This window comes from Exophiala oligosperma, assembly GCF_000835515.1.
Source record: "Exophiala oligosperma strain CBS 72588 unplaced genomic scaffold supercont1.2, whole genome shotgun sequence".
NCBI classification, from domain to species: Eukaryota; Fungi; Ascomycota; class Eurotiomycetes; order Chaetothyriales; family Herpotrichiellaceae; genus Exophiala; species Exophiala oligosperma.
In genome coordinates, this window is record NW_015622819.1 from 236,249 (window position 1) to 261,875 (window position 25,627).

At 52.0% G+C, this 25,627-nt stretch overlaps 11 protein-coding genes across 11 annotated transcripts; 8 read left to right on the forward strand and 3 right to left on the reverse strand.

The window, feature by feature from the left end:
- Positions 1 to 175: 175 nt before the first annotated feature.
- Positions 176 to 1,690, forward strand: PV06_01571 (uncharacterized protein; the record flags this gene model as incomplete). Its single annotated transcript, XM_016402179.1, has 3 exons — positions 176 to 252; positions 383 to 1,225; positions 1,291 to 1,690. The coding sequence occupies 3 exons, from the start codon at positions 176 to 178 to the stop codon at positions 1,682 to 1,684; spliced, it is 1,314 nt and encodes a 437-aa protein (XP_016266076.1). The 3' UTR covers positions 1,685 to 1,690.
- Positions 1,691 to 2,422: 732 nt separating this feature from the next.
- PV06_01572 (uncharacterized protein) lies at positions 2,423 to 3,532 on the forward strand (the record flags this gene model as incomplete). Its single annotated transcript, XM_016402180.1, has 1 exon — positions 2,423 to 3,532. One exon carries the CDS (start codon positions 2,423 to 2,425, stop codon positions 3,530 to 3,532), a length of 1,110 nt encoding a protein of 369 aa, XP_016266077.1.
- A 353-nt stretch (positions 3,533 to 3,885) lies between these two features.
- Positions 3,886 to 4,874, forward strand: PV06_01573 (uncharacterized protein). Its single transcript, XM_016402181.1, has 2 exons — positions 3,886 to 4,457; positions 4,525 to 4,874. The coding sequence occupies exons 1-2, from the start codon at positions 4,193 to 4,195 to the stop codon at positions 4,764 to 4,766; spliced, it is 507 nt and encodes a 168-aa protein (XP_016266078.1). The 5' UTR covers positions 3,886 to 4,192; the 3' UTR covers positions 4,767 to 4,874.
- Positions 4,800 to 5,762, reverse strand: PV06_01574 (uncharacterized protein). The gene has a single exon (XM_016402182.1). The coding sequence runs from the start codon at positions 5,696 to 5,698 to the stop codon at positions 4,889 to 4,891; it is 810 nt and encodes a 269-aa protein (XP_016266079.1). The 5' UTR covers positions 5,699 to 5,762; the 3' UTR covers positions 4,800 to 4,888.
- A 132-nt stretch (positions 5,763 to 5,894) lies between these two features.
- Positions 5,895 to 9,029, forward strand: PV06_01575 (signal recognition particle protein SRP54). Its single transcript, XM_016402183.1, has 7 exons — positions 5,895 to 6,770; positions 6,839 to 7,087; positions 7,138 to 7,213; positions 7,273 to 7,472; positions 7,529 to 7,639; positions 7,695 to 7,749; positions 7,809 to 9,029. Exons 1-7 carry the CDS (start codon positions 6,004 to 6,006, stop codon positions 7,935 to 7,937), a joined length of 1,587 nt encoding a protein of 528 aa, XP_016266080.1. The 5' UTR covers positions 5,895 to 6,003; the 3' UTR covers positions 7,938 to 9,029.
- A 158-nt stretch (positions 9,030 to 9,187) lies between these two features.
- Positions 9,188 to 10,110, forward strand: PV06_01576 (uncharacterized protein; the record flags this gene model as incomplete). Its single annotated transcript, XM_016402184.1, has 2 exons — positions 9,188 to 9,274; positions 9,340 to 10,110. The coding sequence occupies 2 exons, from the start codon at positions 9,188 to 9,190 to the stop codon at positions 10,108 to 10,110; spliced, it is 858 nt and encodes a 285-aa protein (XP_016266081.1).
- Positions 10,111 to 12,804: 2,694 nt separating this feature from the next.
- PV06_01577 (uncharacterized protein) lies at positions 12,805 to 13,888 on the forward strand (the record flags this gene model as incomplete). Its single annotated transcript, XM_016402185.1, has 4 exons — positions 12,805 to 12,874; positions 12,938 to 13,005; positions 13,076 to 13,422; positions 13,525 to 13,888. 4 exons carry the CDS (start codon positions 12,805 to 12,807, stop codon positions 13,880 to 13,882), a joined length of 843 nt encoding a protein of 280 aa, XP_016266082.1. The 3' UTR covers positions 13,883 to 13,888.
- Positions 13,889 to 17,149: 3,261 nt separating this feature from the next.
- Positions 17,150 to 18,846, forward strand: PV06_01578 (uncharacterized protein; the record flags this gene model as incomplete). The annotated part of the gene is made up of 3 exons (XM_016402186.1): positions 17,150 to 17,240; positions 17,432 to 17,865; positions 17,944 to 18,846. 3 exons carry the CDS (start codon positions 17,150 to 17,152, stop codon positions 18,844 to 18,846), a joined length of 1,428 nt encoding a protein of 475 aa, XP_016266083.1.
- On the reverse strand, positions 18,500 to 20,442 carry PV06_01579 (uncharacterized protein). The gene has a single exon (XM_016402187.1). The coding sequence runs from the start codon at positions 20,089 to 20,091 to the stop codon at positions 18,907 to 18,909; it is 1,185 nt and encodes a 394-aa protein (XP_016266084.1). The 5' UTR covers positions 20,092 to 20,442; the 3' UTR covers positions 18,500 to 18,906.
- Positions 20,443 to 21,093: 651 nt separating this feature from the next.
- On the forward strand, positions 21,094 to 23,254 carry PV06_01580 (uncharacterized protein). Its single transcript, XM_016402188.1, has 2 exons — positions 21,094 to 22,171; positions 22,268 to 23,254. The coding sequence occupies exons 1-2, from the start codon at positions 21,288 to 21,290 to the stop codon at positions 23,040 to 23,042; spliced, it is 1,659 nt and encodes a 552-aa protein (XP_016266085.1). The 5' UTR covers positions 21,094 to 21,287; the 3' UTR covers positions 23,043 to 23,254.
- On the reverse strand, positions 22,390 to 24,982 carry PV06_01581 (uncharacterized protein). Its single transcript, XM_016402189.1, has one exon. It carries the CDS (start codon positions 24,863 to 24,865, stop codon positions 23,843 to 23,845), a length of 1,023 nt encoding a protein of 340 aa, XP_016266086.1. The 5' UTR covers positions 24,866 to 24,982; the 3' UTR covers positions 22,390 to 23,842.
- Between the last annotated feature and the right edge of the window lie 645 nt (positions 24,983 to 25,627).

Genomic DNA, 25,627 nt, shown 5'->3' on the forward strand with positions numbered 1-25,627 from the left:
CAAAGGTTCGCCGCGCGGACGGGGACATTTGAACTACATATTCAACCAACGAAGCGGCTCGGCTCGACCCAAATGGCAACATTTGATCCATCTATCTTGTTGCCTTCCCAGCCATCTAGCCATATCATCCAAGAGCGACCATAAATAAAACTATACGTGGTAACAATAATTCGCAATGTCCGCAAATGAATTCAGGCTCCGATATGGGCTGCCGATTCAATCAGACCACAAAATGCCACTTGCATCATCCTTGTTCGAATGGCACTGATCATACGAAGTGGCGCTGTCCTTCATGTCCGGCAACACCTCGGAGTTGCATACTACGCGAGCCATTTCTGCTTTCTGAGAATTGAGCGATTCGTTGCCAAAACTTGCCCCAAAGGCAAGTCATCTACTTGTTCGCTTTGTCGAGTAAGGGCGAATTTGACCTGACTTTCTGGACGGAAAAGGGAGGCTGGGCCTGCAAGAAGGGTGGGTGGATATCATTGGGTAGCGATAAGAACTTTTCAAAAGGCAATGCCACCGCCGTCGCTCATAGGCAGTCTGAGATTGAAGTCTTTGCATGCGGTGAGGATGGTCGCATTTATTCGAAACTCGTCACAGACTTCGACCACCCAGGCACAGATTGGACGAGTCTGGGCCGCCCAGATTGTGGCTTTCCACCAAATGCCTACGTGTCGGCGAATTCATGCGTCTTGAAAAGCACAGAGGTGTTCGCTTGCGATTCGGATGGCCTCGTCTACACCACCACCTGGGATCGAGAGGCCATCCCTTTAGGGGCGGAACAAGAGTGGCTCTGCCTGGGAGGTGCCATGATCCCTGGCTCCGAAGTGACGGTCCTCCACCGCAAAGATACTCAACTCGACGTGTTCGGAAAGGACAGAAATTCTCGGCTCTACACGAACTGGAGAAATCGATACTCAGTCTGGGGAAGTCAACATGAGTGGGAAGCGATCAGCAAGCAGTACCCAGGCTTCTGTAATGTCGCTGCCGTTGCACGGACAAGCGAGCGGCTACATGTTTTCATCAACAACAAATCAGGACAAATGTATACCAGCTGGTGGCCAGCCAGTGACGGCTGGTATGACATGGGAAGGCCGCGTTACCAGGAGGGAAGCGTCTCGTCGTCTAGTCACACGAGTGGCACGGTAGCGGCGCCTCGATATTCATCGATGAGTGAATCGCTGACACTGTTTGATGCGACAACGTTTGACAAAAAGCCAACGTGAGTGACGAACTCGCGCAAAGTAGGAAAATGGGTCTCACAATACTGACATACTCAAATGGCAGTTCCCTTCAGGTTACAGAGTCGAAACATTGGATCCAGGATCTCATTAAAACAATCAATAATACCTTGTTCACATCTTCACGAAGAGAGCATGATCAGAAAGCAAAGGTCGCAATCCTGGACAGCGGAGTCGACCCTGGCCACGAGCAGTTTCAGAAGATCAACAAGCACCACGGGTGGACTTTCGTTGAGAATAATGACAATGTGCACGACACGTATGGCCATGGTACTTTCACCGCAGGTCTTCTCATGAAGATTGCCCCCAACACCGACCTATATATTGCCCGCGTCTGCACTTCCAACGAGCTGGATGATAATGCCAGTTTCCAACGAGTTGTAAACAATGTTATGGATGAACTGTCGAGGGTGCTAGGGACGGGGACCACTAGAAGTTGAAATGAAAAGTAAAATGGCTTGCTGAGAAATTCAATCACATCTTATGGGAGAGGTAACCACCGTGACGAGTATAAAGACTGAGAGGCGGCTTGACTGGACTGAAGAGATGGAGATCAAGTCTCGAGGCAATGGTGATTGACAAGTTCACTGTATGTTAAAGATGTTTCGTCCGCCCGTCAAACTCAACCGAAGAATGTTCGGTGTCACCTAGTAACTCACCTATGTTGTGCACACCTTTATTCACGTTACTGATAACTTCCGGTACCCGAGGCTTCGAGTGATTGTTGCACAAATTATCAGAGACTTTGTGACGAGTATGCAGATGATTTCCACCCACCGTAGCTACCTAATTATCAAGGTATTCACATCTATTGTATTGAAAGAGGCGGTTCCCACAAACTCCCCGTGTCGGAGAAGACATTGCCCGGATATAACGTCATTTCCTCATTTGGAATTCGAGTCTAACCTCGCTTCGTATCTGAGTCAGGGCGTTGCGGGTCCAGCGTAGGGAGCACGGTCCGCCTGGTGTAGATAGGGCATGCCAACTCGGTGGGCGAAGCATCATCAGCGAGTATATAACACACCCAACGTACGAGTAGAACATTTGGCACTTGGGCAAAGCAGTCTTCTATCTCTCTTGCTTTCTCTCTATCTCTCTCCACAAAGCCCAAGCCCTCCTGACCACAACCCCATTCCGACATTTTACACACAAAGTCACAAGGTTTTACAGAGTCGAACATGGCCACCGAAACCCATACGGCAGTCGTCCTCGAGGCAGTCGGACAGCCCGTGGTGTTGAAGACCGTCCCTGTCCCGAAAGCCAACCTGGGATCCGCCGTCATCAAGGTCCTCGCCACGGCACTCTCCCCAAACACCAAGACTGTGTACGGAGGCCACATGGGCGTCGGAGCCTTGCGCACGCCCCTCACGCCGGGGTTCGCATCCATCGGCCGGGTCCACAGCGTCGGCCCCGACGCGACGTCCCTGAAGCCGGGCCAACTGGTCATGTACGACTTTTGGACCTCGTCCAGGGACGATCCGGACGACAGCATCCTGGCCGGGTACATGGGCGGCGTCCCCCAGCTCGAGGACACCTGGAACAAGGGCACCCTCGCGGAATACGCCGAAGTGCCGCTGGAGCGAGTTTGGCCTCTGAACGAGGACCTGCTCTGCAACACCCTGAAGTACAGCCCGGCGGACCTCAGCTACATCGGCACGGTCTGTGTGCCGCTGGGGGGCCTGCTGGAGATCGACGTCCGGCCGGGGGACAGCGTGATCGTCGCCCCCGCCACGGGCACCTTTGGGGGCGCCGCGGTGCCGGCCGCGCTCTCGCTCGGCGCAAAGGTCGTCGCTTGTGGGCGCAACGAGAAGATGCTGGCCAAGATGACCGACACCTTCGGGGCCTCGGGCAGGTTCCTCACCGTGAAGCTGTCGGGGGACACGGACCGGGACACGGCGGCGATCAAGGCGGCGGCCGGGGGCAAGGGCGCGGACAGGTACATTGACTTTGTGCCACCGCAGGCGGCGGCCTCCAAACACCTCCTGTCGTGCTTGGGCGCCCTGCGGCCCCACGGGCGGGCGGCCCTGATGGGCCTCGTCTTCAGCAACGTCGAAATCCCGTACGCCTTTGTCATGTTGAAGGGCATCAGGATCCAGGGCCGCTACATGTTTGACAGGTGGCAGGGTGAGCAAGCCATCAAGTTGGTGGAAACCGGGAACCTCGTCCTCGGCGATCGACCACTGAGCGGGATGAAGATGATCGGGTTCAAGCTTCGAGACATTCATCGGGCCATCGACGCATCGTCTGAACAACATGGCTGGGGTAGTATGGTCGTCGTCGAGCCATGATGACGAAGGGCATGTATATACCCGCATCGTGCCGGTCGCGTCTGGGACGCTCCTTACCTACTCACTAAGGCTCATGGCTTAATATTTGAGGCCGCCATGGTCCACTGGCCTGATCCTACGCGCGGCATACTGCTCCTCTCAGTCTCGTCCGGCGAACGACAGATAGAATATGTGAACCACGAGGCGAAGAGTTCGGCCCTGGTAGATTCGAGATTGTCAATGTTTGAGTGTAAAGTCCGCAGACCGAGATTGAATCGGCCATAATCAATGCCAAGATTGCGTCACTAGATCCGGCCTTCTGCGGCGCCCATTTTTTGTAATTTGAAGTTGCCCAGTAAGAGATTAGATATTGTCTTGTAAATTGTACGGGTGCGAGATCGCAGTCCGTTGTGGTTGCTGTTGACTGTCGGCGTCTTCTTCATCCTCTTCTTGAAATCCCAGTGAATTGCCGCAGCTCCCCCAATCCGAGAATGACCGCAGGAATCCCAACTCGACTGTTCCTCTCGGCAGCAAGATTACAATGCTACGTCCCAGAAACGGTCGCTCCCAAGATAGCTTGCGCCAGACCACTCCCTCGCAAGGTCCACACATCTTCTTCTTTGGCAAGGCTTCGGCAGCATCAGGCCGCAGTTGAATACAAAAAGAGTCAGATCAGGTCCCATGTTCGAGCTCTGGAGCAAGGGCGGCGACGCTTTTCGACGAGTCCTGCCAGCCGTCATGGCCATCTCGATCCACCGAAACCAGGAGAAGAGTGCGTTTTTTTGGGCAATCAGCTTGCAATCAGAAAGACTTGCTGACCTTGGTGTGATGTACGATAGACTGCACGTTACGATAGTCGACAAAGATGGAGAAAACCATACATTCGAAGTTGCCGCAGGGGACAATTTGCTGGACATTGCGCAGGCAAATGATCTAGAAATGGAAGGTTTGTGTTGATATACAACAGTTTATTCACCTCTGGTGGACAGCCAGATCTGATGGCCTTTTTGCAGGTGCCTGTGGCGGATCTTGCGCCTGTTCCACTTGTCACGTTATCGTCGAATCCGACGACATGTACGACAAAATCCCCGAGGCGAGCGACGACGAGAACGACATGCTAGACCTGGCCTTTGGTCTGACCGAGACATCGCGGTTGGGTTGTCAGGTACAGATGTCGCCCGAGTTAGACGGGCTCGTGGTTAAGCTGCCTCAGATGACGAGGAACATGCAAGCCTCGGATTTTGAAAAGCGGTAATCGAAGGCGGTCTTCGTGTCACATAAAACGACCTGTATATGTACTATCATAAACTATCATCGCTCTTATCCTGGGACCCCCAAGACACAATAATGCCGATACTGGGCCTGGAATTGTGTATTCTATTGCACTGCTGCGGCCTGCTTCTTTCCCCCAATTAGATCCAGGAAGCCCTGTTTACTCATCTCATTTGCCTTTTCCTCGCGATTGGCCATGCCCACTGTGCCCTTCTTGCGCTCTTCTCGTGCCGCCTGTTCGCTGCTGACTTGGGCTGCTCGAACGGCGTTGAAGAGCTTGACCACACCTCGCTGCGCGACCTTTCGCAATCGCTTCTCTTCCTCGGCGATTTCGCCAGCCGTGCCAGAGTTCAATCCCAACACATCCTTTATTCTTCCTCTTTCTAGATCCTCGCGACGTTCTGACCGTAACTTGGCTTTTGCTTTTCGCTCCAGTTTCTCATCGGCCAAGGATGTACTCGTCTCCACGGCTTGTTTGCTCCGAGAAAGCACGGGATCTTTACGTGCTGATTGAGAAAGCTTCGTTGACAGGATCTTGGATATCGAGGTTGAGAAGGCTTCAGGGTCATTTCGTTTGCTTGTAGACTTTCGTTTAGGATTGACACCTGGCACTGTATCTTCGTCGTCGTCCGCTGAGGAATCGTCTGCTTGCTCCGACTCTTCGAGGCCGTCTTCGTCCACATCATCCTCCGATTCTTCTACGGGCTTTGTGTTTTTCACTTTAGTTGTTGGCTTGCTGGTCTCCTCATCCGAATCATTCAAGTTGACAGCGGTAAACTGTCCGTTCTCCTGCGCATCTGACTCGTCTGAAGAACTGTGGTAGTCCGTTTGTTTGCGAACTCGTTTTTTAGGTCGATCTGTCTTGCCGCGCATCCCATCTTCGAGTCTGCGTTTTTTCTGTGACAGAGGAGCCATGGTGACTATGTCGACACTTTCTCGGCTGTCTGGAGGTCTGTACAGTGGTGTTGGCTGTACGAGAACTTGCAGCCCGACAAGAAAATTATGATAGAATTTCTCGGTCGGCAAAACTGCGGTGTAAAGAGAAAGAGGGTCAATTTATTGCATGGCAAGCGCGGAGAGAGAAACACGGAGCATCGATGGCGTTTCTCCCCACTATCAGTCAACCACCCACACTGCGATAGATGCAGGAGACCTCAAGACGGCGATACACATACTGGTATTAGAGAGACTTTCTTCTTGTACAGCACCGATCAATCAAGATGGTTCTTTCAGACCTCGGGCGCCGCATCAATGCCGCCGTCTCAAATCTCAACCGCGAACCCAACCTCGATGAGAAAGCCTTCGATTCCATGATCAAGGAGATTTGCTCGGCCCTCTTATCTGCAGATGTCAACATTCGCCTGGTCAAGAATTTGCGAAAATCGATCCAGAGCACCGTCAACTTCAAGGATCTCCCACCTCACACGAGCGCGAACAATAAGAAACGATTGATCCAGCAGGCAGTCTTCGATCACCTCGTTCAATTAGTCGACCCTCATGCCGAGCCATACAAACCGAAGAAGGGCAAGTCCAATGTTATCATGTTTGTCGGTCTACAGGGTGCTGGCAAGACGACGACGTGCACAAAGTTGGCCAGGTACTACGCACAACGAGGGTTCCGGTCATGTCTGGTTTGCGCAGACACCTTTCGAGCCGGTGCGTACGATCAGTTGAAGCAGAACGCCACCAAGGCGAAGATCCCCTACTACGGCTCGTTGACGCAGACCGATCCTGCGGTGGTGGCGGCCGAGGGTGTTGCCCGGTTCAAGAAAGAGAAGTTCGAAATTATCATTGTCGATACATCAGGTCGACACAAGCAAGAGGCGGATTTATTTGCTGAGATGGTTCAAGTTCAGAATGCCATCAAACCTGACCAGACTATCATGGTTTTGGACGGGACGATAGGTCAGGCAGCCGAAGCACAATCGTCGGCCTTTAAGCAGACGGCAGATTTTGGAGCAATTATCATAACAAAAACCGACGGAGGGTGAGTATCCATACCCAAGCACATATCTTTATTTTTTGTAGGTCGAGTCGGCCCGCTGACTTGATTAGTGCTGCGGGTGGTGGTGCGATTTCTGCTGTTGCGGCGAGCAATACTCCAATCATTTTCCTAGGCACCGGCGAACACATGATGGATCTTGAGAGATTCGCGCCGAAGCCATTCATCCAGAAGCTCTTGGGCTATGGCGATATCACAGGCCTGATCGAACAGATTTCTACGATAACGAAGGAGTCCGCTGGTCTTAAGGAGACACAGAAGCATTTGGCCGAGGGTATTTTCACAATGAGAGATATGAAAGAGTATGTATGGTGCCCAGGAAGGAAAGGCTGTGAGCTAACAGGGGTCTCAGACAAATCCAGAACATCCTCAAAATGGGTCCCATGTCCAAAGTTGCAAGCATGATACCAGGGTTGAGTTCAATGATGGTGAGTCGAAATTCTGAATTACCAAATCCCTCTAAGCTTCTGTCTAATGACTCGAACAGGGTGGCATGTCAGACGAAGATGGCCAGGAAAAGATACGCAGAATGATCTACATATTCGATAGCATGACCGCTAAAGAACTCGACTCCGACGGGAAGATTCTTATTTCTCAACCAACGCGAATTACGCGCATTGCATGTGGCTCGGGAACCAGCGTCAGAGACGTAGAGGAGCTTCTGACCCAACATAAGGTGATGGCAAGGTAAGTGCTCATCTCTACACCCACATCACATCATACCAGCACTGACATTCCTGCAGTCTTGCCAAAAACATGGGAGCCCAGAGAAAGAACATGGCAAAGGCTCAAGCAATGCTACAGGGTGGCAACAAACAACAACAGATGGCTGCTATGCAGAAGCGAGCCCAAGCGTAAGTCTTACTTTCTCTTTGTGGTTTAGGACAATATGCTGATTCTTCTGGTTAGGATGGGTATGGGCCGATCTATGCCAGGAGGAAACGATATGGGCAAACTCATGCAGGTACGTCGTGGACATCTTCGGGCCACAAATGTACTTACTGACAACTTTCTTTCTTGTAGATGATGCAGAGCATGGGAATGGGTGGCGGTGGACCTCCTGGCGGCATGGGCGGCATGGATCTCAACTCCATGGCCAACATGTTTGGAGGTGGCGGCGGCGGTGGTGGAGGCAGAGGTCGTGGTAGATGAGCATTTTCGCATGCTGTCCATCTACAATTCCTCTAGGCCATGGACATTCTATGCCCCGTCGTCACTGCCTTGCGCCAGATGATTAGGAAGCCGATCAGACGCGCCTGTCAGCTTACCGATACGTTGTGCTGGACTTGATGTGGCCTCGGATGACAATCACCAGATACATCTTGGCAGTCGACAAGCAAAACTCGGTCGACCGACGTCAAACGGAACTACCTCACGACCATTTACGACGGGTATCAATCGAATGAGGGCATACAAGTCTTTGCGAGCCAGACTAACGTTCATTCCCGCCGGCAGCTGCGTCAAAAGACAGTTACCTACAACTCATGTTCCACCTCGCAGATGCAGCGAATTGCGTATACATACGAATGACGCGATGCTCTAGAGGGTCTCTTTGGCAACAAGGAGGTCTCCAGCGCTCAGGGGGAACCCAGCTAGTCGAGTTGTGGTACTTTGTACCCATCAGACTATTACGGGCGGTTATCCATTGCCCTCTCTGAACGTCGTATAGCTGCTGGTGGTGCTGTAATGAGCAATGAACAATGATTCCCACCGACTAGTACCCTTTTCTCTCACAGTACGTATTCATTGACCGCTCTTAGGAATCTCTAGATACTGGAATTGGGGGCCATCCCCAGTCGAGGCGACCCTTGGCAAGTGATATGGTTTCCGCTCTTGACTTTTTCCCGGGTGTTGCCTGCCGGTTCAACATCAAGACCATATGAACGAGTGTTACTCGTAGACTCTTTGTGATCCTGGCTTGGATGACGGGCTCTATAAACTGCTCGTCATTTTTTCTTCAGTCACACCAATCAACCGACACCGCGTTTTCTGACGATATTTGATGACTTCCAATCTAGGTAAACGGTTTCTGCCACCAAAAAGCCACAAACGACCTCCCCCCATAAGCACTTTCGATGTTTTTTACTCTGGCTGTTGTCGAAAAGGCCAAGATGCGCGTCGCATGATTCTTCTGAGAGGTCCAACGAGAGACACAGGACCAAAGACCCCTGCCTTTGGTAGGTACATCACGCCGTGATGGAATGTCAGTTGCATAGCGTTAAAGTCGTGAACGCTGGTTGAAATACAGACTACAAAATCCCGTTCGTGGGTTCTCTCTCTGTCTCTATCTCTTATCTCTCTTGGAAAACGTCTTTTCACATCCAAGTCTTTACATTTTCTTCTGCTTCCTATCCCCGCTACCCCTTGCTTTCCGTCCTTGAAGGCAAAGCCTGAACGCAAAAATGACAAGACCAAAGACATTCTTTCTCATGCCAAACTTCGACACGCCCTACCCGGGCCCGATCAAACTCGGGTCTCTGATCTTCGACGTGACGGAGCCGGAGCGATCTGCCAATATCTAGACGGATTATTACTCATCCCGCCGGAATGCAAGCCTTACTCGACCACCAAGCAGTGTTTCAATTTCGCCAATACCAAGGGGGCGACAGGGAAGGTGGGAATATTTGCACGCTTCATGGTCCACGTCGTGACCATGGGAGCGAATTTTCTTCGCGTCTTCTCCGTCGCCAAGGTGTCCGACCTGAAATTTGAAGGCCTGGAGACGATCAAATTCGTCCCCTCCCAACAGTACATCCTCGACAGCGGACTAGATGAGCCAGTGCGAAAGCAGTTGGAGCGAAAATGGTTCAAGAAGAACGTCTACATGATCACGGGCGTCAAGGTCGCGCGTGGGCCGTGGGTGAAGCTGATTGGGAAAGAAGCGACCATGTCGAAGGTGGGACTTGCGGCCTTGATGAAGCAGGCGGGTGTCCGCGTGGAAGGAGAGATCGCGGTCAAGGTCACGGACGGCGTCAGCTGGATCGGCGGCTCTGATTTTGTTTTTGCGATTCAATTGAGAGAGATCTTTTTCAAATCAAGGTCCCAGACCGTCAACAGCAAAATCGTTCATGGGGGCGAAGTCATGGCGATGCGGCCGGTCGGAGAGCGCAAACCCGACGAGGACGAGAAGGAGACTCCAAAAGAGACTCTTTCTGAAGTTGACGAATTGGTTCCAGGATCAATCAAGATGGGTAGAAACGAGGTGGACGCTAATTGCTTTGACTTGAAGACTGATCTTGCCAAAGACGAAGACGACGAAGATGATGAAGGTGATGGTGATGATTGCGTATGTGTGTATGGGGTAAACCGCGACTCAGACAACTAAATTAGAGATTTGAACTCTTTGAGTCTGTCCAAAGGCCACGAATATGACGGTCAGAGTATTTGGTCTGTACAAGGATTTTGGGGCTCTGTCCTTGTCTCGTAAACAGGAGAAAAATGAGATGATCTCAATCAAAATAATCCCTCCACCAAGGTTCGAACGGCTTTTAAGAGTTCTTCATCCTGGACACTCTTTTCCTTGACTTGCGGCAATCCACCCGTCGCCCTGGCGCAGATGACATCGAGCTGATCCTTGCCGACCCCCCTTTCCGTCAAACTAGTCTCGAGGCACAAATCCTTGACCAGGCGCAGGATGGCATCACCCACGATGTCGCTGTCTTTTATATTGTCCCCCGATTTTTGGCGTCCCATGTATGGGAGTATGGCGGCGATTGCCTCGGCGTTGGTCTCGTTCTGGCGCGCCTTGAGCTTCACCACGTGGCCCAAGGTTAGGCAAGACGTGAAGCCGTGGGGGATACCGTAAGGGGAACCCAAGGCGTAACCCAGGGTGTGGGACAGACCCAAGGATCCCCTTTGACTCTCCCCCATGAAGGCCAAACTGGCGTAGGCGGCCAGGAACAACCCGGTGATCGTATCCTCGTTTTGGGGGGAGGACTTGTACTGTGGGAGTAACCTGAAGAGTTCACCGATGGCCGTGAGGGCCATCAGTCGACAAGGCATCCAACTCGCGCTCGGGTGGTACTGAGATTCGACGGCGTGATCCAGAGCCCTCAGGCCCGTCGACAGGAACAGAGTCGGGGGCGTGTAGAGACCGAATTTGGGGTCGTACAGGATGTAAGCAGGGTACATCTCGGGTCTCCCCACGCCGGTCTTGACGCCGTCGGGTTGGGTGTACCCTCCGAAACTGGTGGCCTCGGCGGCGGAGAGCGTCGTGGGGATGGTGATGTGAAGCAACCATTTTTGGGAGGTTTCGTGGACCCGGTACGCTATGGCCTTGGCCGAGTCGATGGGGGAACCTCCGCCGACGGAGATGACGGTGTCGATGGTGGTGTCCCGTTGGACCTGAGCGGTGGCCCGGTCGAGTTGGGCCACGGGGGCGTGTTCACGGATGTCACTGAAGGTACCGGCGTGGCGGCCGGTCGGAGTCAACAAAGACTCGATGGACTTGATCAGGGGTGTCTTGGTGGCCAAGGAATTGCCCGTGACGATGAAGGCCTTTGACGATTCCGTAGGGAGCAAGGACAGCAAATGCTTCTTGACGACGTCGGGTCCGTAGTACAGTCCTTTGAGTCGGTGTGGTGTGTACAAACCGGACAGAGGATGGAGTGTGGCGTCCATTTTCAGCGTGCGGCGGTTGAGGTTGTGGTTGTGGGTGCCGATGCTGACGGGCGAAGCATTTATTGATGGTCGTCGTGGGATGTGGATTCTTATACGTGTGAAGTTTGACCAGGACATAACCTTGATAAAATCAAGTGTACCTAGTAGGTCATGACTCGTATCAATCTCTCACCACTGTACATATACTCGTCCTGTACAGTATGTGTAATCTGTGACCCCCGTTTCCGAACCGGAAGCTCTCGATGCGCTTAAGCGCGACTATTCGTATGTAGAAACGTCATTAACTAAGATCCTCGGATACTGGGAACCAAAAAATCCCCCGCTCTCCGCCCGAGGCTGAAATTGTCAATTCTATTTCCAGGGGGAGACAGAGTACGGAGTGTGAATATTTCATAAGCATATGGAGTACAGAATATGGAGGAGGAGCTCATTATTCATACCACATGTGCACTGAGGATATGCCGAAGTATTATGAATATTAATCATTGTTCTTTTTTGTCAGCAAATTAGCTTGTGCAAAACACCAAAGCAAAACCCAAATAGCCAACTGAAGTCTTGACCGATTCACACGATGTGCGGCTGATGCAGATACTACGACAGCGAAATATGCCAGGCTTCTGGCCAAGTGAAGAATGAAAAAACACCAGGCTGACTTCAACAAATATTTCGTTCCAAACTATTCGGTCCAACTTGTCCGTACTCGTTCACCCTCTGACCCCACGTGAAGGACGAAGACTGGGAAGGCGGGGTATTGACTTGACCTGGTCGATAAAGAGTCGAGGTGATTCTCGGCAGTTGAATGTGATTCCCGAATGTCTAGAGCCAAGTTGTCATTGAAGATAGTGCTCGCAGATAGTATTCAATGCCTTCAACCAACCTTTGAAGGTGACAAAGCCACAGATTAATAAACGTTTGGGACGATGAACTCGTACTCGGCAGACTTTCCTCGTTCTTTTTGTTGACAATTTCCCAAAATGTCATTGCCGCCTTTGTTCATTTGTTCTTTGGAAAATAGAGGGTCAGGTATTGTACAGTCTCTCATGCATTGCCGGATCAACTCTTTTTCAGTCAATTGCAGGCGGCACTTCATCCCATCGCAGAATCCGGGGTGCGAGAAAATGTAACTATGCACGTACATAAGTTGCGAGATGGGGCATTGGCTCCTTTTGGGAAGAAGCGCGTCGATGAAACTGCGGAGAAGCCACTCACTGCATGGATTGGTTTGACCAAGATGCTCATACTACGGTACGGACTACGATAGTATATTAGGTACAAAGTGGCACGCCGCTGGCATACGCACACATGTCGTTTCGTGGTCCAAAAACGAAACTTCTTCCCCAGTCGTTGATTTCTCTCTCATACGCCCCCCTGACTTGAATCAATACACATTCCACCCATCATGGAAGCTCAAATTGCTGATCTACAGGCCGAAGTCAAGCGACTTCACGACAAGTTACAAAAGGTCGAAGGTGGGACATTTTGTGATGGACTGGGATATAACCAGAAACAAAAACATTAACAAACAAGGGCAGATGAAGCTGAGATTCGCAAGACACATTTCAAGTATGGTTATTACCTAGACAAGTGTCTCTACAACGAGGTCAGGAACAAGCCCAAGATTGAAACCTTCAAACCGACACTGTCAAATCACTGACACTTTAATTGCCTAGGTTGTCGACATGTTCTCCGACCACCCCGACGCCTACGTCGAGTTTCTGGGTTCCCGATACAGGGGCAAGGCCGGCATCCGTCGTCTGTACCAGGGACGTTTCCAAAAGTACTTTGTCGCGGGACGCAATGGCCCGGTGTACGGATTCTTGTTGGACCATCCCATGCTCCAAGACATCATCGACCGTGACACCCCTACGCACGCTTGGGGCCGCCTCCGAGCCCTGATGTCGGCCGGAACCCACCAAAGTATCCAAGAAGAGCACCCCCGCGGTCACGCCCAATGGTGGGAAGGAGGACTCTACGAGAACGAATACATCAAAGAAAATGGTGCCTGGAAATTGTTCAGGTATGTAGGAAGTTGACGTCCTCGATCAATCTTTTTTTTAAAACCCCCTCCCGGCCACTCTTTGATCTTTTTCTGACAACACAACCTACCACTTCAAAAAAGATACCGTTACTTTCCCTTTTGGCACGCCGATTTCGAAAGAGGTTGGGCACACACCAAGAAAAACTACATCCCTTGGCCGACCACGACTTACCCGGAAGACCCTGTCGGACCCGACGAAATCATCGAACAGAAAATGTTGTGGCCCGACACCCGAGTCATCCCCTTCCACTACCCTCACCCCGTCACTGGACAACAGGTCAAGGATGACGACCTGAGGGCGCCACACTACGGACAGGATGTGAGCACTTCGGAGCCTCCACTGACACTGGCTTTACCAAAAGATCAACAGGAGAGATTGGCCAAGGAGAAGGGAGTTGTTCAGGAGCACGGTGAGATTGCCGATGCGACGCCAGCTTAACCAGTGACCCTATAGGTATCTCAGACCGAATACTCGTAGAGAGTCAGGAGTCGAAAGGACATATCGTGGCTAGATGTACGCCAACTCAATCAATAATGTTTCTACGGTTATTATAGTGACAAAAGGATGCACCTACGCTCCGTATCATGTTCTCTCTCAATTGGTCGATCTTGTTGTTAGTCTTCGTCTATGAACCCTCTACTACTGCCTTGTCTCCTCTCATGTGGTAATGTCCCTCCCTCCCCTCCTTGTTTGGGAAGTGATCCATTCCCCACAAGGAGCCTGAAGACTTTGACTTTGATGTGGAGAGACTCCGCACTACTCTTAACCAGGCCAGCTGATACCGTATGTACTCCGTCCTTGATACCCCAGAGTCCATTCAAGACAACGTACTCCGTGCAACAGAACTAGACGATCACCCCTGGCATCCTCGGCCTTTTGGAACGATACCCCAGAGTTCTATCCGTAATCTGAAAATGGATTTTCCAAAGAATAACTCATCTCCGGGCGGCAATTGTCAAAGAACCATTTGCCGATCCTGTTATGCTGTTGCTGTCAACGCCGGTGGTCTCAAGCTCACCAACTTCAAGCTTCCAAATCGGATGGCAGTCATATTCTGCATGGAAATGGTTTTCTCTACTCGAAGCCAGATAATAGTCAATCACTGCCCTGGTATCCTGAAAATCTACTCTTGGGTAGATCAGCTATTCCAACACCATGGCACACATATTTGATCTCGCACCTCAATTCACACCTTCAAATTACAGCGCCGGAGTCAAGTCTTCCGACGATCGGGTCGTCTATCCAGCGACCGGAGTGTTTCAGGGTTTCAACAAACCTTGTCGTCTAGAAGGTGATATCTTCGACCTTGAGTTTGACGGAATCATCCCTCCAGAGATCAATGGGACCTTCTACAGAATACAACCAGATCATAGGTTTCCCCCCATTTTCGAGGACGATATACATTTCGTAAGTCCAAAAAATCTACCTGACCCGGCTCGACCCCGTTTCTCGATCCGCTCCATTGTCTATCGGCAGCCTCAATTCGGACCCGACGTGCTCATATCAATTTTACTATTTCTAGAACGGCGACGGTAGTGTCACGGCGATTCGAATCGCCAACGGACACGCGGATTTCCGACAACGTTACGTCCAGACCGATCGATACAAGGCCGAGACCGAGGCTCGTAGGGCACTTTTTGGACGATACCGAAACCCGTACACCGACAGCGAAACCGTCAAGGGGGTGATCCGTACCGTCGCCAACACCAACATCACCTTCTGGAGGGGTTTACTTTTGGCGTCCAAGGAAGATGGTCCACCTTACATCATGGACCCCGTCACGCTGGAAACCATAGGGAGATACGACTTTGAAGGTCAAATCTTGACCCCGACCTTCACGGCCCACCCGAAATTCGACCCCGACACGGGCGAAATGTTGTGTTTTGCTTACGAGGCAGGAGGGGACGGTCACGACGGTTCCAACGACGTGGTGGTCTGGACAATCGACCGTGACGGCCGAAAGACCGAAGAGTGTTGGTACAAAGCCCCCTTTTGTGGCATGATTCACGATTGTGGTGTCAGTGAAAACTACATGGTCTTGCCACTCACCCCGATCAAGTGGACGGGCATGGACAGACTGAAAAAGGGCGAAAACCATTGGGCATGGGATCCCAACGAGGACCAATGGTACGGTGTGGTACCCAGGCGGAATGGGAAACCGGAGGATATCGTTTGGTTCAGAGCCGACAACGGTGAGTAGTTTTAATTGCAACACGACTTCGAGGCCTGTCTGATTTTTTGATCTCACAGCTTTCCACGGTCATATCGCCGGTTGTTACGAAAACGAAGACGGTCACGTGGTGTTTGATCTGACCGTCGCCGACGGCAACGTGTTCTTCTTTTTCCCCCCGGTCGACGAGAAGGAGGCTCCGCTGGCCAAACGGAATCAACTCAAAAGTCCGACGTGCAGGTGGATCTTCGACCCCAAGGCCCAAACCGGGACCAGGGTCACCCCGGCCGAGACCTGGATGACCAACGGGGAATTCTCCAGGATCGACGACCGGTACGTGACCAAAAAGTACAACCACTTCTGGCAGGCCAAGGTCGACCCCGCGAGGCCGTACGACTTTGCCAGGTGTGGTCCCCCGGCGGGGGGGCTCTTCAACTGCGTCGGCCACTATTCCTGGGACGACAGGACCAAGGAGGACGTCTTTTTCGCGGGACCGACGGCGACCTTCCAGGAACCCTCCTTCATACCCAAGGACGGGGGCGCGGAAGGTGAGGGTTACATCATCGCACTCGTGAACCACCTGGACGTCCTGAGGAACGACATTGTGATCCTCGACGCCCTCGACGTGGCCCGGGGTCCGGTGGCGGCGATCCACCTGCCGTTCAAACTGAAGTTGGGCCTGCACGGCAACTTCGTCGACCAGAGGGACATTGACGCGTGGAAAGGGAGGAGGTCCGAATCCGGGGACGTAGGTCCGGCCCACCCCGCCCGGGAACCTCTACCGTGGCAGGTCCGTCGTCGACATCAGCGACACGGTGAGGAGCACCGACAAGGACCGAACGGGGTCATCGACAGCTCCAACGGGATCAACGGAAGCCATTGATTGTTGACGCGTGACGAATAGTGTATGATTGGGCTTTGGGGGATCGTCCAGCTTCAAGGTGCTGTGGCTGAAAACCCCCCCCACAGACTTTACCAGACCGTATATGTATTGGCATTCCTCTCTCTGTCCACACAATTTCTACTTGAGGTGGACGAGCCGGCAAGGCTGGCATCGGAAGGTTTTTCCCCCATAACGAGGAAAGTGGGAGTCCAGAAGCATGACCAGCCGAGTTTTTCGATACGGAGTTGTGAGCAACGAGCATCGAAATTGTAAAAGAGGACCGTGTAAATCCTTTTCATCATTCACAGTCTAGAGCCTATCGCCACAGTAGAGAGACCTCTTTTTTTTTCAACCCCATCAGGGAAGAAACACCCATTGCAGTAATTCGTGGGACTCTCCACAACTCCCCGCGCCCACAGGGTTCGAGACTTCTCTCCCGGCTGATATCAATGCCTCCTGCCGCGGTCCCTCAAAACCATCGGATCACGCCCCCCCGGTAGTTGCAAAGTTCACACTGCTGCTCACAACCGTACAAATTTCAGTTCGTCATTCCACAGGCCTCTCGTTGGGCATCAATCCGTGTCACACATAGCAGTTGAATTGCAAAGTGTAAGGTATCGCACGGTGTCTTTCTTTGGCGCAGGGCAGCAACATGGGTTCCATTCAGAAGATCGAGACAAGACTATTCATCAATGGCAAGGTAGGTGTGCTTTTCACGTCGTCACAAGGCACGCATCATACGTGTAATCAAAAGGCTGAGAGGCTTTCTAGTTTGTTGAGTCATCAAACGGGAAGACTTTTCCATTGAAATCGCCATTCACGAGGGAATTGGTGGCTGAAGGTACAAGAAAATACTTTCACCTTTTCAGATTGATTTGGTCTTCGAGAGGCGAGTTTGCAATCATGTTGGACTGACATCACCACCCCTTAATAGTACACGAAGCCAGTGAGGAAGACACCGACGCTGCAGTTGCCGCTGCAAAGGCAGCATTTCCATCATGGTCCGCCCTAGGTCCGGATCAGCGTGGTGTGTATATGAAAAAGCTGGCGGCTCTACTGCACGCAAGCTACAAGGAGCTATCGGAGCTCGAGGCCATGTCCATGGGCCGTCCAGTATCGACATATTTCGACAACCATGCTTGCGCAAGCACATTCGAGCACTACGCAGAGGCAGGATATGAAGCACAAGGCGTCAGCAGTCTCAACACGCCGGGATTTGTCAACATGACTTTCAAGCAGCCGTACGGAGTGGTCGCTGCGATCATTCCTTGGAATCTTCCTTTGGTGTTTTTCGGAAACAAGGTCGCCCCGGCACTTGCGGCCGGTAATACCGTTGTCCTGAAAAGTAGCGAAAAGGCTCCGTTGTCAGTAAGTCCGAAGCCATACATTAACCACTCGCCGGGATTTTCTCATTTTGGAAAGCCTTTGCTGACAACCTTCTCCTAGTCTGCATATGCCGCAACCCTTGTAGAGAAAGCTGGATTCCCGCCTGGAGTGATCAACGTGATTTCTGGTCACGGTCAAACGTCCGGCGCCATTCTTTCCTCGCACATGGATGTTCGGGCACTCAGCTTTACCGGTTCATGTCGGACTGGTAGACTTATCCAGGCTGCGGCTGCGAAATCCAATCTGAAGAATGTGATCCTGGAGCTCGGTGGAAAGTCACCCGCCGTTGTTTTCTCGGATTGCGATCTTGAGACTGCAGTCACCGACACTCAAAACAGCATAGAATGGAACAGTGGCCAAGTCTGCATGGCGAACAGTCGAATCTATGTGGAAGAGAGCATTGCAGACAAGTTTGTGGAACGTTTCAAAGCCAAAGCTGCAAGTATCTCGGCTGGCGATCCTCTGGATCCCGCAACGACCCACGGACCCCAGGCAGATGCAGCTCAGTGGGATACAGTGCAGAAGTACCTTGAAATGGGCAAAACCTCAGGAAACCTTGCAATGGGCGGTACAACCAACGTCGCCGGAGGCGCCAAGGGCTATTTTATTGAACCGAGTATTTTCCTCCGAACCCCCGAAGATGCAGTCATCATGAAGGAAGAGATTTTCGGCCCTGTTGTGAACATCAACACTTTCAAGACAGAGGAAGAGGTCATCGCCAAGGCGAATGATAGTGAGTTTGGGTTGTACGCGGCAGTTTATACCACCGACATCAACAGGGCTATGCGATTTGCGAAGGCTTTGGAAGCTGGTACAGTTGGTGTCAATTGCACGAGTCCGACGCTCGCTAAAGACATGCCGTTTGGCGGATACAAGAGCAGTGGTAGCGGCAGAGAAGGTCTCGGACACAGTCTGAACAATTTCTTGGAGACCAAGACAGTGCTGATTAAAATCAATCAATAGCTAGTAGTATAAATCATCATTATTGTCGTCAACATCGTTAATATCGTAAAAATCGTTGCATCATTGGTGTCTCTGTTCTTGCCGGTCCATAATATCTCTCAACTGGGATTCTGCAGTCACCACACGCTCTCTTCGACCCTTCGTCCAGGAAAACAGTCTGGTGATGTCCTCTGTTGGTACCAGTGACCATAACCGGTTAAGAAATGTCCGGCGTGGGGGTGTGGCAGGCAATGTATCGCCCAAAAGTTCATTGCCATCATGGCCGTCGAGCGTGTAGGGCACGTCTCCGGGTACTGGGGATGGGTCTGGCAGAGTGACTGAATCTGCACCTGGGGATAGGTAGGTCTCGCATACCACGGGATCTGTGCTTCTTGACAACGATCGAACATCTTGACTTTCCCGGAGCTGGCTTGAAAGCAGTCGTCGAGATGACTGTGCTGCCGCAGCTGTAGCAGCTCGGTCATGGGCTTGACCAGCAGCAGGCGACATCTCAGGCGTCGGTTGGTGGCAGTTGGACGTGAACGGAGGCTGAGAAACGGCTTGCCCTGCAGCATCAGACACTCCGGCCATGCGGCGTGGATTTACTTGCATTCTTTCCATGAGTCCAAAAGCGGAAGATCCTGGATGACTTTCCCCCACGAGACTTGCGTCTTCTGTCAGAATGAGCACATCGTCCGCCGGCGTCAGCCTTTCGTTGCTTATGCCAGCTTCCGCCACAACCTGTAATTGATTCTGAGAAGCTCTGATCTCACCTTGAGGAGGCAAGTGGCTTTCATGTTGGTCGGCCAGAACTAGTCTGCTCCTCCCCAGGATTTCAGATATTGCATTGATATCGTCATCCACCTCTTCATGAACTGCTGCCAGAATGCCTCGTATGCTGTACTCATGAATTGCTGGCAATTCAGAGTCTTTGCTCATCTTCTCTTTGAGTTTCCTGGGCCGTGTTTCAGGGTGGATTTGGATAGAGGCGCTGGCAGAATGAACGCGAACGAGGACCGGTTGAGAAGGAATGGTGGTGGTGCTCTGCCCGCCCACCGACCTGGTCTGGGCATTTCTGGACAAACTGGATCGGGAGGCGTTGAGTTGCTGGATATGCAGGAATGGCGAGACATTGCTACGGTCGCTGCGCAGGTAGCTCGAGGTTTGCGGAAGTGACCTTGTTTGTCCATGATTTGAAGACGACGTAAGAAAAGCCCATTGTCCGGCAAAGCGGCCTGATGAAGACGTGTCTGTTCGACTGTCCATGGTTTAAGAAAAACAACGCATCTGACGACAGGAAATCTGGCTGCAAGAATACCCAATGAAGGGAGACGGAAGATGGAAATCGTGCCAGAGGCTCATGGCCTGCGCTGGCGGTGGCTAAGATTGACTCTGGCGCTCAAAGATTGGTGAGGATGCCGGTGACACACAGTGTGGGCGATGGTCTGGCGAACCGCGCGTCTCACAGGAGACAGAGGATGTGGAGATGGAAACAAGAAGAGCAGTGTCGAAAAACGCTGGACAAGATGGAAAGATCAGAGGTAACGGGAGGAGCAGCAGTTTGAGCAGATACTGGTTCAGATTGAAGAGTTGGGGTTTTGGAAAATCGCAGTTTGAGGCTTCAATGGGCGCAGGACATTTGGCGCATCTTCATTCGACAGACCAAGGATTCCATTACCTAGAGACTGCGAGAAGCTCACTTCGATCAATGTACCCATTCAAGAAGAATATTTAAGCTGTCTTGACAAGCTTCTTCAACCGATGCTTGACGTGACAAGTTTAAGATAGAAATACTCCATACTCCACAACTTCACCATACAAACAGTGGGCTTCTACGGAATACACTACAAGAATAACACAGTCTTCGTCCTTCTTTCGCCCGTCTCAAATCTCCATCTACCAGGGCCAAGGTCGGTACAATGCCCTTGCCCAGGCTATTGTCATGATGTCTTGCATGCATAGACTGAATGCCTGGCCGTTCGTGCGCAGATGTGATTTTCTGATGATTACGAGTCTTGGTACTCCGTAGCATTCCTCCGTACCATCCCGCTCTCCATACCACGATCCGGCTGTTCCATCGGCTGCTTTTTGGGTGACAAGGGATCTTCGTCCACAGCGCCCCGTGCTACGTACGACATGGTCCCATTCGTGGATATGGTCGATCGACCTTGGCTCACCTCCTCCAAAGTGGATATGCGCTGGTCAACTCCGGAGTAGCAATTGCGGATAGCTTCGACGCCTTTGTCGTCATCCTTTTCCAATCGAAAAGCTTCTTAGCCTGGGTATCGAGTACGTACTCCGTACGCTGCGTAGCGCCCTGAGATGGAAGCTTTCGCAAGGTCCCAAGTACAAAAACCTCGGCTCCAGCCAACCGGCGGCCAGGATCTTGGAATTTCTGTATCATCCTCGGGAGACGACCAACCGGCCACGCAGCAGCCGTTGACCACAACACCAGCGTCGAGATGAGGTTACTCTTCACTTTGTTTGCCGTCCTACCGGCTCTGGCAGCGGCGTCGCCTTACCCACGACAACGTCGGCAGTCGTCATTCAACTCCTCATCTTCCCAGCCTCTGCTTGACCTCAGCATCATTCAGTCGTACTGGGGTCAGCTCACACCCTATGCGGACAATGCCGAGGACTTCTTCGGCGTCGATGCGACAGGTCTGCCGGACGGCTGTCAAGTCGAGCAGGCTCATCTGCTCCAGCGTCATGGTTCGCGTTTCCCAACGAGCTACTTTGACGACGGCGTCAACGACGAGAACTTTGCTTCCAAGGTGTCCAACTGGACCCAAGCAAACTCGAAGGAGCAGTTCACCGGACCGCTCAGCTTCTTGAACTCCTACCGCTACCAGATGGGCGAGAGCTACCTGGTCGGGACTGGCGCCTCGCAGCTGTTCTCATCCGGAGTCACCTTTTGGGAACGTTACGGTCGAGTCCTGTACAATGCCTCCATGGGTCAGCTCGCGTACAATACGAGTTTCCCGAACGGAACGGCGAGAACGAAGCCAGTTCTACGGACCACATCACAGTCCCGCATCGAGAACACGCAGATCAATTGGGCCTTGGGATTCTTCGGGCCGTCTTTCATGCAGACGCCCAACCCTACCCTGGCGAACGCCACGAGCCCCTTCAATCTGGTCGTCATCCCCGAAGGTGGAACCGAGAACAATACGCTGGCCTCGTACGACAGCTGTTTCAACGACAACAATCAGCCAGAGGGTCTTCTCGGAGACTACGACCTGTTGTTCAACTACGTCCCCATCTACCTCTCGGACGCCAACAAGCGCCTTTCTCAGTATGTGCCTTCTGGGTTCAATCTGACCCTCAACGACACGTATGCCATGCAGTAAGTTGGAAAAACACCATTTTCATATAGTCGTTTTCTCTTTGAACTGTCAAAAAGATGACGGGCCGCTGACGAAATCACCTCCCTCCCTTCCAGGAGCCTCTGTGCTTACGAGACCAACTATCTCGGCATGAGTGACTTTTGCGGCTTGTTCACCGAAGATGAATGGTCCGGGTTCGAAAGCACGCTCGATCAAGAATATTATTACGACTATGCGTGGGGGAACCCGACGGGTCGTGCTCAAGGCATTGGCTACCTACAAGAACTCTTGGCAAGGCTGCAACACCAGTACATCACGTCGTCCAACTCGAGCGTCAACAGCTCCATCACCAACAATTCGCGGACGTTCCCCCTCGACCAAAAGTTCTACGCCGACTTTTCGCACGACGACATCATCATTTCCGTCCTGACCGCGGCCTCTCTGGACTATCTGCGCGACCCGCCGAGTCTGACCGACTATCCTCCAGACCCCCAGCGACATTTCATCCTCTCCCACTTGACGCCCTTTGCGGCGCGTCTGATCACGGAAGTGATAGGCTGCGGCTCCGGCAACCCTTCTCCGCAGAACACCACCAGGACGCAGTACTACACGAGCCAGTACGGCTACCAGGCCAGCAACGCCACCTACAAGTTTGTCCGCATGCGCCTCAACAACGGCATCCTCCCCCTGTCCACCATCCGCGGTGGCTACTGCGGGAACCGACCCGACGGGATGTGCCCTCTCAGCGCGTTCCTCAAGAGCCAAGAGTCGAGCTTTGATCAGAGCAACTACCAGTACGCCTGCTTCGGCAACTACACTGTCAACTGGCCAAATAATGGCACAGACTACGACGGCACCATCTTTAGTGGCAGTGCGTCGCGTCGCCGTTGATTGGAAACACAACACAGACACACGCATTCTCTCTCTCTCTCTCTCTGAAAGAGGCATCGTCCGCCTGTATATGACCATTCCATGCCGTGAAAAGCCGCCCAGTCACAGTCTGAATATATAATACGTACATAATAGTCTAGTCATTCCTTGCAGAACTTGGCTCGGGCCTATGGCTCAAACTTGCTGCCACTCTAATGGAAACCAAAGTCCTTTCCTTCAATAAGTTCGTCCTTTCTTGTTCGTGATTCGAGTAGAAGCGAATACAATGGTAAAGGCCATCCTAACACGGAATTCGACGAGGTTCATAAGCCAGGTTTGAGCATGTCACCTAGGACATCGGCTTTTGAGGGTGCAGATACCCCTTCACTTTGCGGTCGACGTTCATGACGAAGCCATGTTTAGGCCAGGGTCGACACGAAACTCGCCGACGTTGTCTCGCTCCACTACTGATATCGATGAAGGCTCTTTGCTCTATACTGACACCAGACTTGGTGGCGCTTGCACAGTCAGAGCAGATGGGAGCAGGGATAGGCAATGACTTCGCCTGCGCACCATTGTCAAAAATAGTTGCCGGGTCAAACAGCAATCGATGTGCTCTCTCGGAAACTGAGATAGACTGCAGAAGCTGATCATCAGGTCTAGAGAAGTGTCCTGCTGTGCTCTCAAGATCTAGATGTGCAGGTTCACAGATCGTAGCGAGAAAATTTCCCTCCTCTAATACGCCGCCCGAAATCGTGAAGCCAGACACATGGTCTGCAAAGGTCATTCTGGGGACATTGATTTGAACCAAGCCCAGGTCTCTAAGCGTTTAAAGCCCGCACCGTCCGGTCGACGTCTGTAGCGAATCCAGCAAATATCGGACACAGGCCGCACTTTCGGTATCGCTCGACGAGTTCTGTAGGTAGAGGTTGTACTGGAACAACAGGATCATTATCCGAGCCGTCCGCACTCGGTTCTTCTTGGTTGTTGGTGCCCTCTACCAGAGCCCCAAACCCAGTGTCAATGGGCACCGAACCAAGAAAAGGGACATGAGCCTCTCTGGCCATGATTTCTCCACCGCCTTTGCTAAAGACATTGCTGATCTCCCCGCAACATGGACACATGTAACCGGCCATATTTTCAATCACACCGAGTACGGGCACTTGGGTTTTGACACAAAAGTTGAGCTCCTTCCTCACATCCGCCGTCGATATGGCTTGAGGTGTGGTCACGACCACCGCGCCTGCAAGTCTGGGCTCGTTGCCGGTATGTGTAGAGGCTCCATTGCCGTTGGAGTATTGAACAGGCTGTGATTCTGTAGCAAGTTTATGCAACTCTTCAACTATTGCTATATGTTCATCACTCGTTCCCGGTGGGGTGTCGATGAGTAGATAATCGGTATTCGGTGGCCACAATGCGTCCGAGACGAATTGTCTGATCATGGCGGTCTTTTTGGGCCCACGCCAAATGACGGCCGAGGAGCGAGAAGGTAGGAGGAAGGCAAGAGACAGTGCGTGTAGGGATCCACGTCCGCGTTTCGAGGGGGTCGACGAGTGTGGACTGGCATTGGCTGTAGTTTCTGGTGTGGACTCATCACCATCATTGCCAGTGGCAGCATCGTGCACCTTGACGGGAAGCCATCCACCGGGAGCCTGAGTTACTTTCTTGTCTTCTAGGTTCAGTAGACGGGGTATACTAGGTCCAGTCAAATCTATATCGAGGATTCCGACGTTGTGGCCTTGTAACGTGAGTGACAAGGCGAGTTGAAGTGTGACACTGGACTTCCCGACGCCGCCTTTGCCGGAGAGGACGAGGACAACGTGTTTGACGTTCTCCAAGCCCATGATGGAGAGGACTGTTTCTGTCGCAGGAGATGTAGATTGGAGAAGATGTCAAAAATCATGTGAATGAGAGATCAGAGACTACCCATTGAAACAACACTTTTGTACAGCAAGTGTTTGTATTGTAATTCGTATTGCTAAGCAAAGTAGCGGCATCGTCCGCCGATTAATGGCGTAACAAGCCGAGCCCAAAAATTATTCTTCGGCAGCCTTGCCACGAGACCTTGTAGCCTTGTCGCGGGGGTGGCGCCAGAAGGCATCATCGTTTGTACTGTACGAGTACGAGTACGAGTATACCAGCCATGCTTCACGCACAGAAAATTAAACCACAAGAGGATGACTACCTAATATCGTGGGTTTCGCATTTTAATCAGCAGTACGACTGTATGACATTTACTTCATAGTAGTGGGCATGCTCAGTGTCATCAATATAATGGAATAGCACGTGCTTCATTGAGAGTATCTGTATACGGAGTACGGATACAACTACAGGCGATTGGCAAGTCTCGGGGACTCAAGCTCCGTATTGCTACAAGTATCTGTAAGTCGATCACCGATCTTCGCTTGACAGCCCAAATTTTTGTTTACTAGAGTGTAGCGCGACAACCGAGAAGATTTTTGCAGCTCATCGTCACTGCTCTGCGCCCCAACTTGCGACTTCCTTACCATTGGCCAGCCTCGCTCGTCCCGTTGCAAACCAGTCTATTTGCAGCCTAGTGAGTGTGACTGAGCCACTTAACCTCACTAGCCACTGAGCCACTCCAC

What these genes read in the sequence shown, in the direction of transcription:
- PV06_01573 (XM_016402181.1), top strand. Translation starts at nt 4,193, where the DNA reads ATGTTCGAGCTCTGGAGCAAGGGCGGCGACGCTTTTCGACGAGTCCTG. An exon ending in AAATGATCTAGAAATGGAAG is followed by an intron (nt 4,458 to 4,524) that starts GTTTGTGTTGAT and finishes GCCTTTTTGCAG; the next exon opens with GTGCCTGTGGCGGATCTTGC.
- PV06_01581 (XM_016402189.1), bottom strand. Translation starts at nt 24,865, where the DNA reads ATGGGCTTGGAGAACGTCAAACACGTTGTCCTCGTCCTCTCCGGCAAA.
- PV06_01575 (XM_016402183.1), top strand. Translation starts at nt 6,004, where the DNA reads ATGGTTCTTTCAGACCTCGGGCGCCGCATCAATGCCGCCGTCTCAAAT. An exon ending in CAACATAAGGTGATGGCAAG is followed by an intron (nt 7,473 to 7,528) that starts GTAAGTGCTCAT and finishes ACATTCCTGCAG; the next exon opens with TCTTGCCAAAAACATGGGAG. An exon ending in ATGCAGAAGCGAGCCCAAGC is followed by an intron (nt 7,640 to 7,694) that starts GTAAGTCTTACT and finishes TCTTCTGGTTAG; the next exon opens with GATGGGTATGGGCCGATCTA.
- PV06_01580 (XM_016402188.1), top strand. Translation starts at nt 21,288, where the DNA reads ATGAGGTTACTCTTCACTTTGTTTGCCGTCCTACCGGCTCTGGCAGCG. An exon ending in AACGACACGTATGCCATGCA is followed by an intron (nt 22,172 to 22,267) that starts GTAAGTTGGAAA and finishes CCTCCCTTCCAG; the next exon opens with GAGCCTCTGTGCTTACGAGA.
- PV06_01579 (XM_016402187.1), bottom strand. Translation starts at nt 20,091, where the DNA reads ATGGACAGTCGAACAGACACGTCTTCATCAGGCCGCTTTGCCGGACAA.
- PV06_01574 (XM_016402182.1), bottom strand. Translation starts at nt 5,698, where the DNA reads ATGGCTCCTCTGTCACAGAAAAAACGCAGACTCGAAGATGGGATGCGC.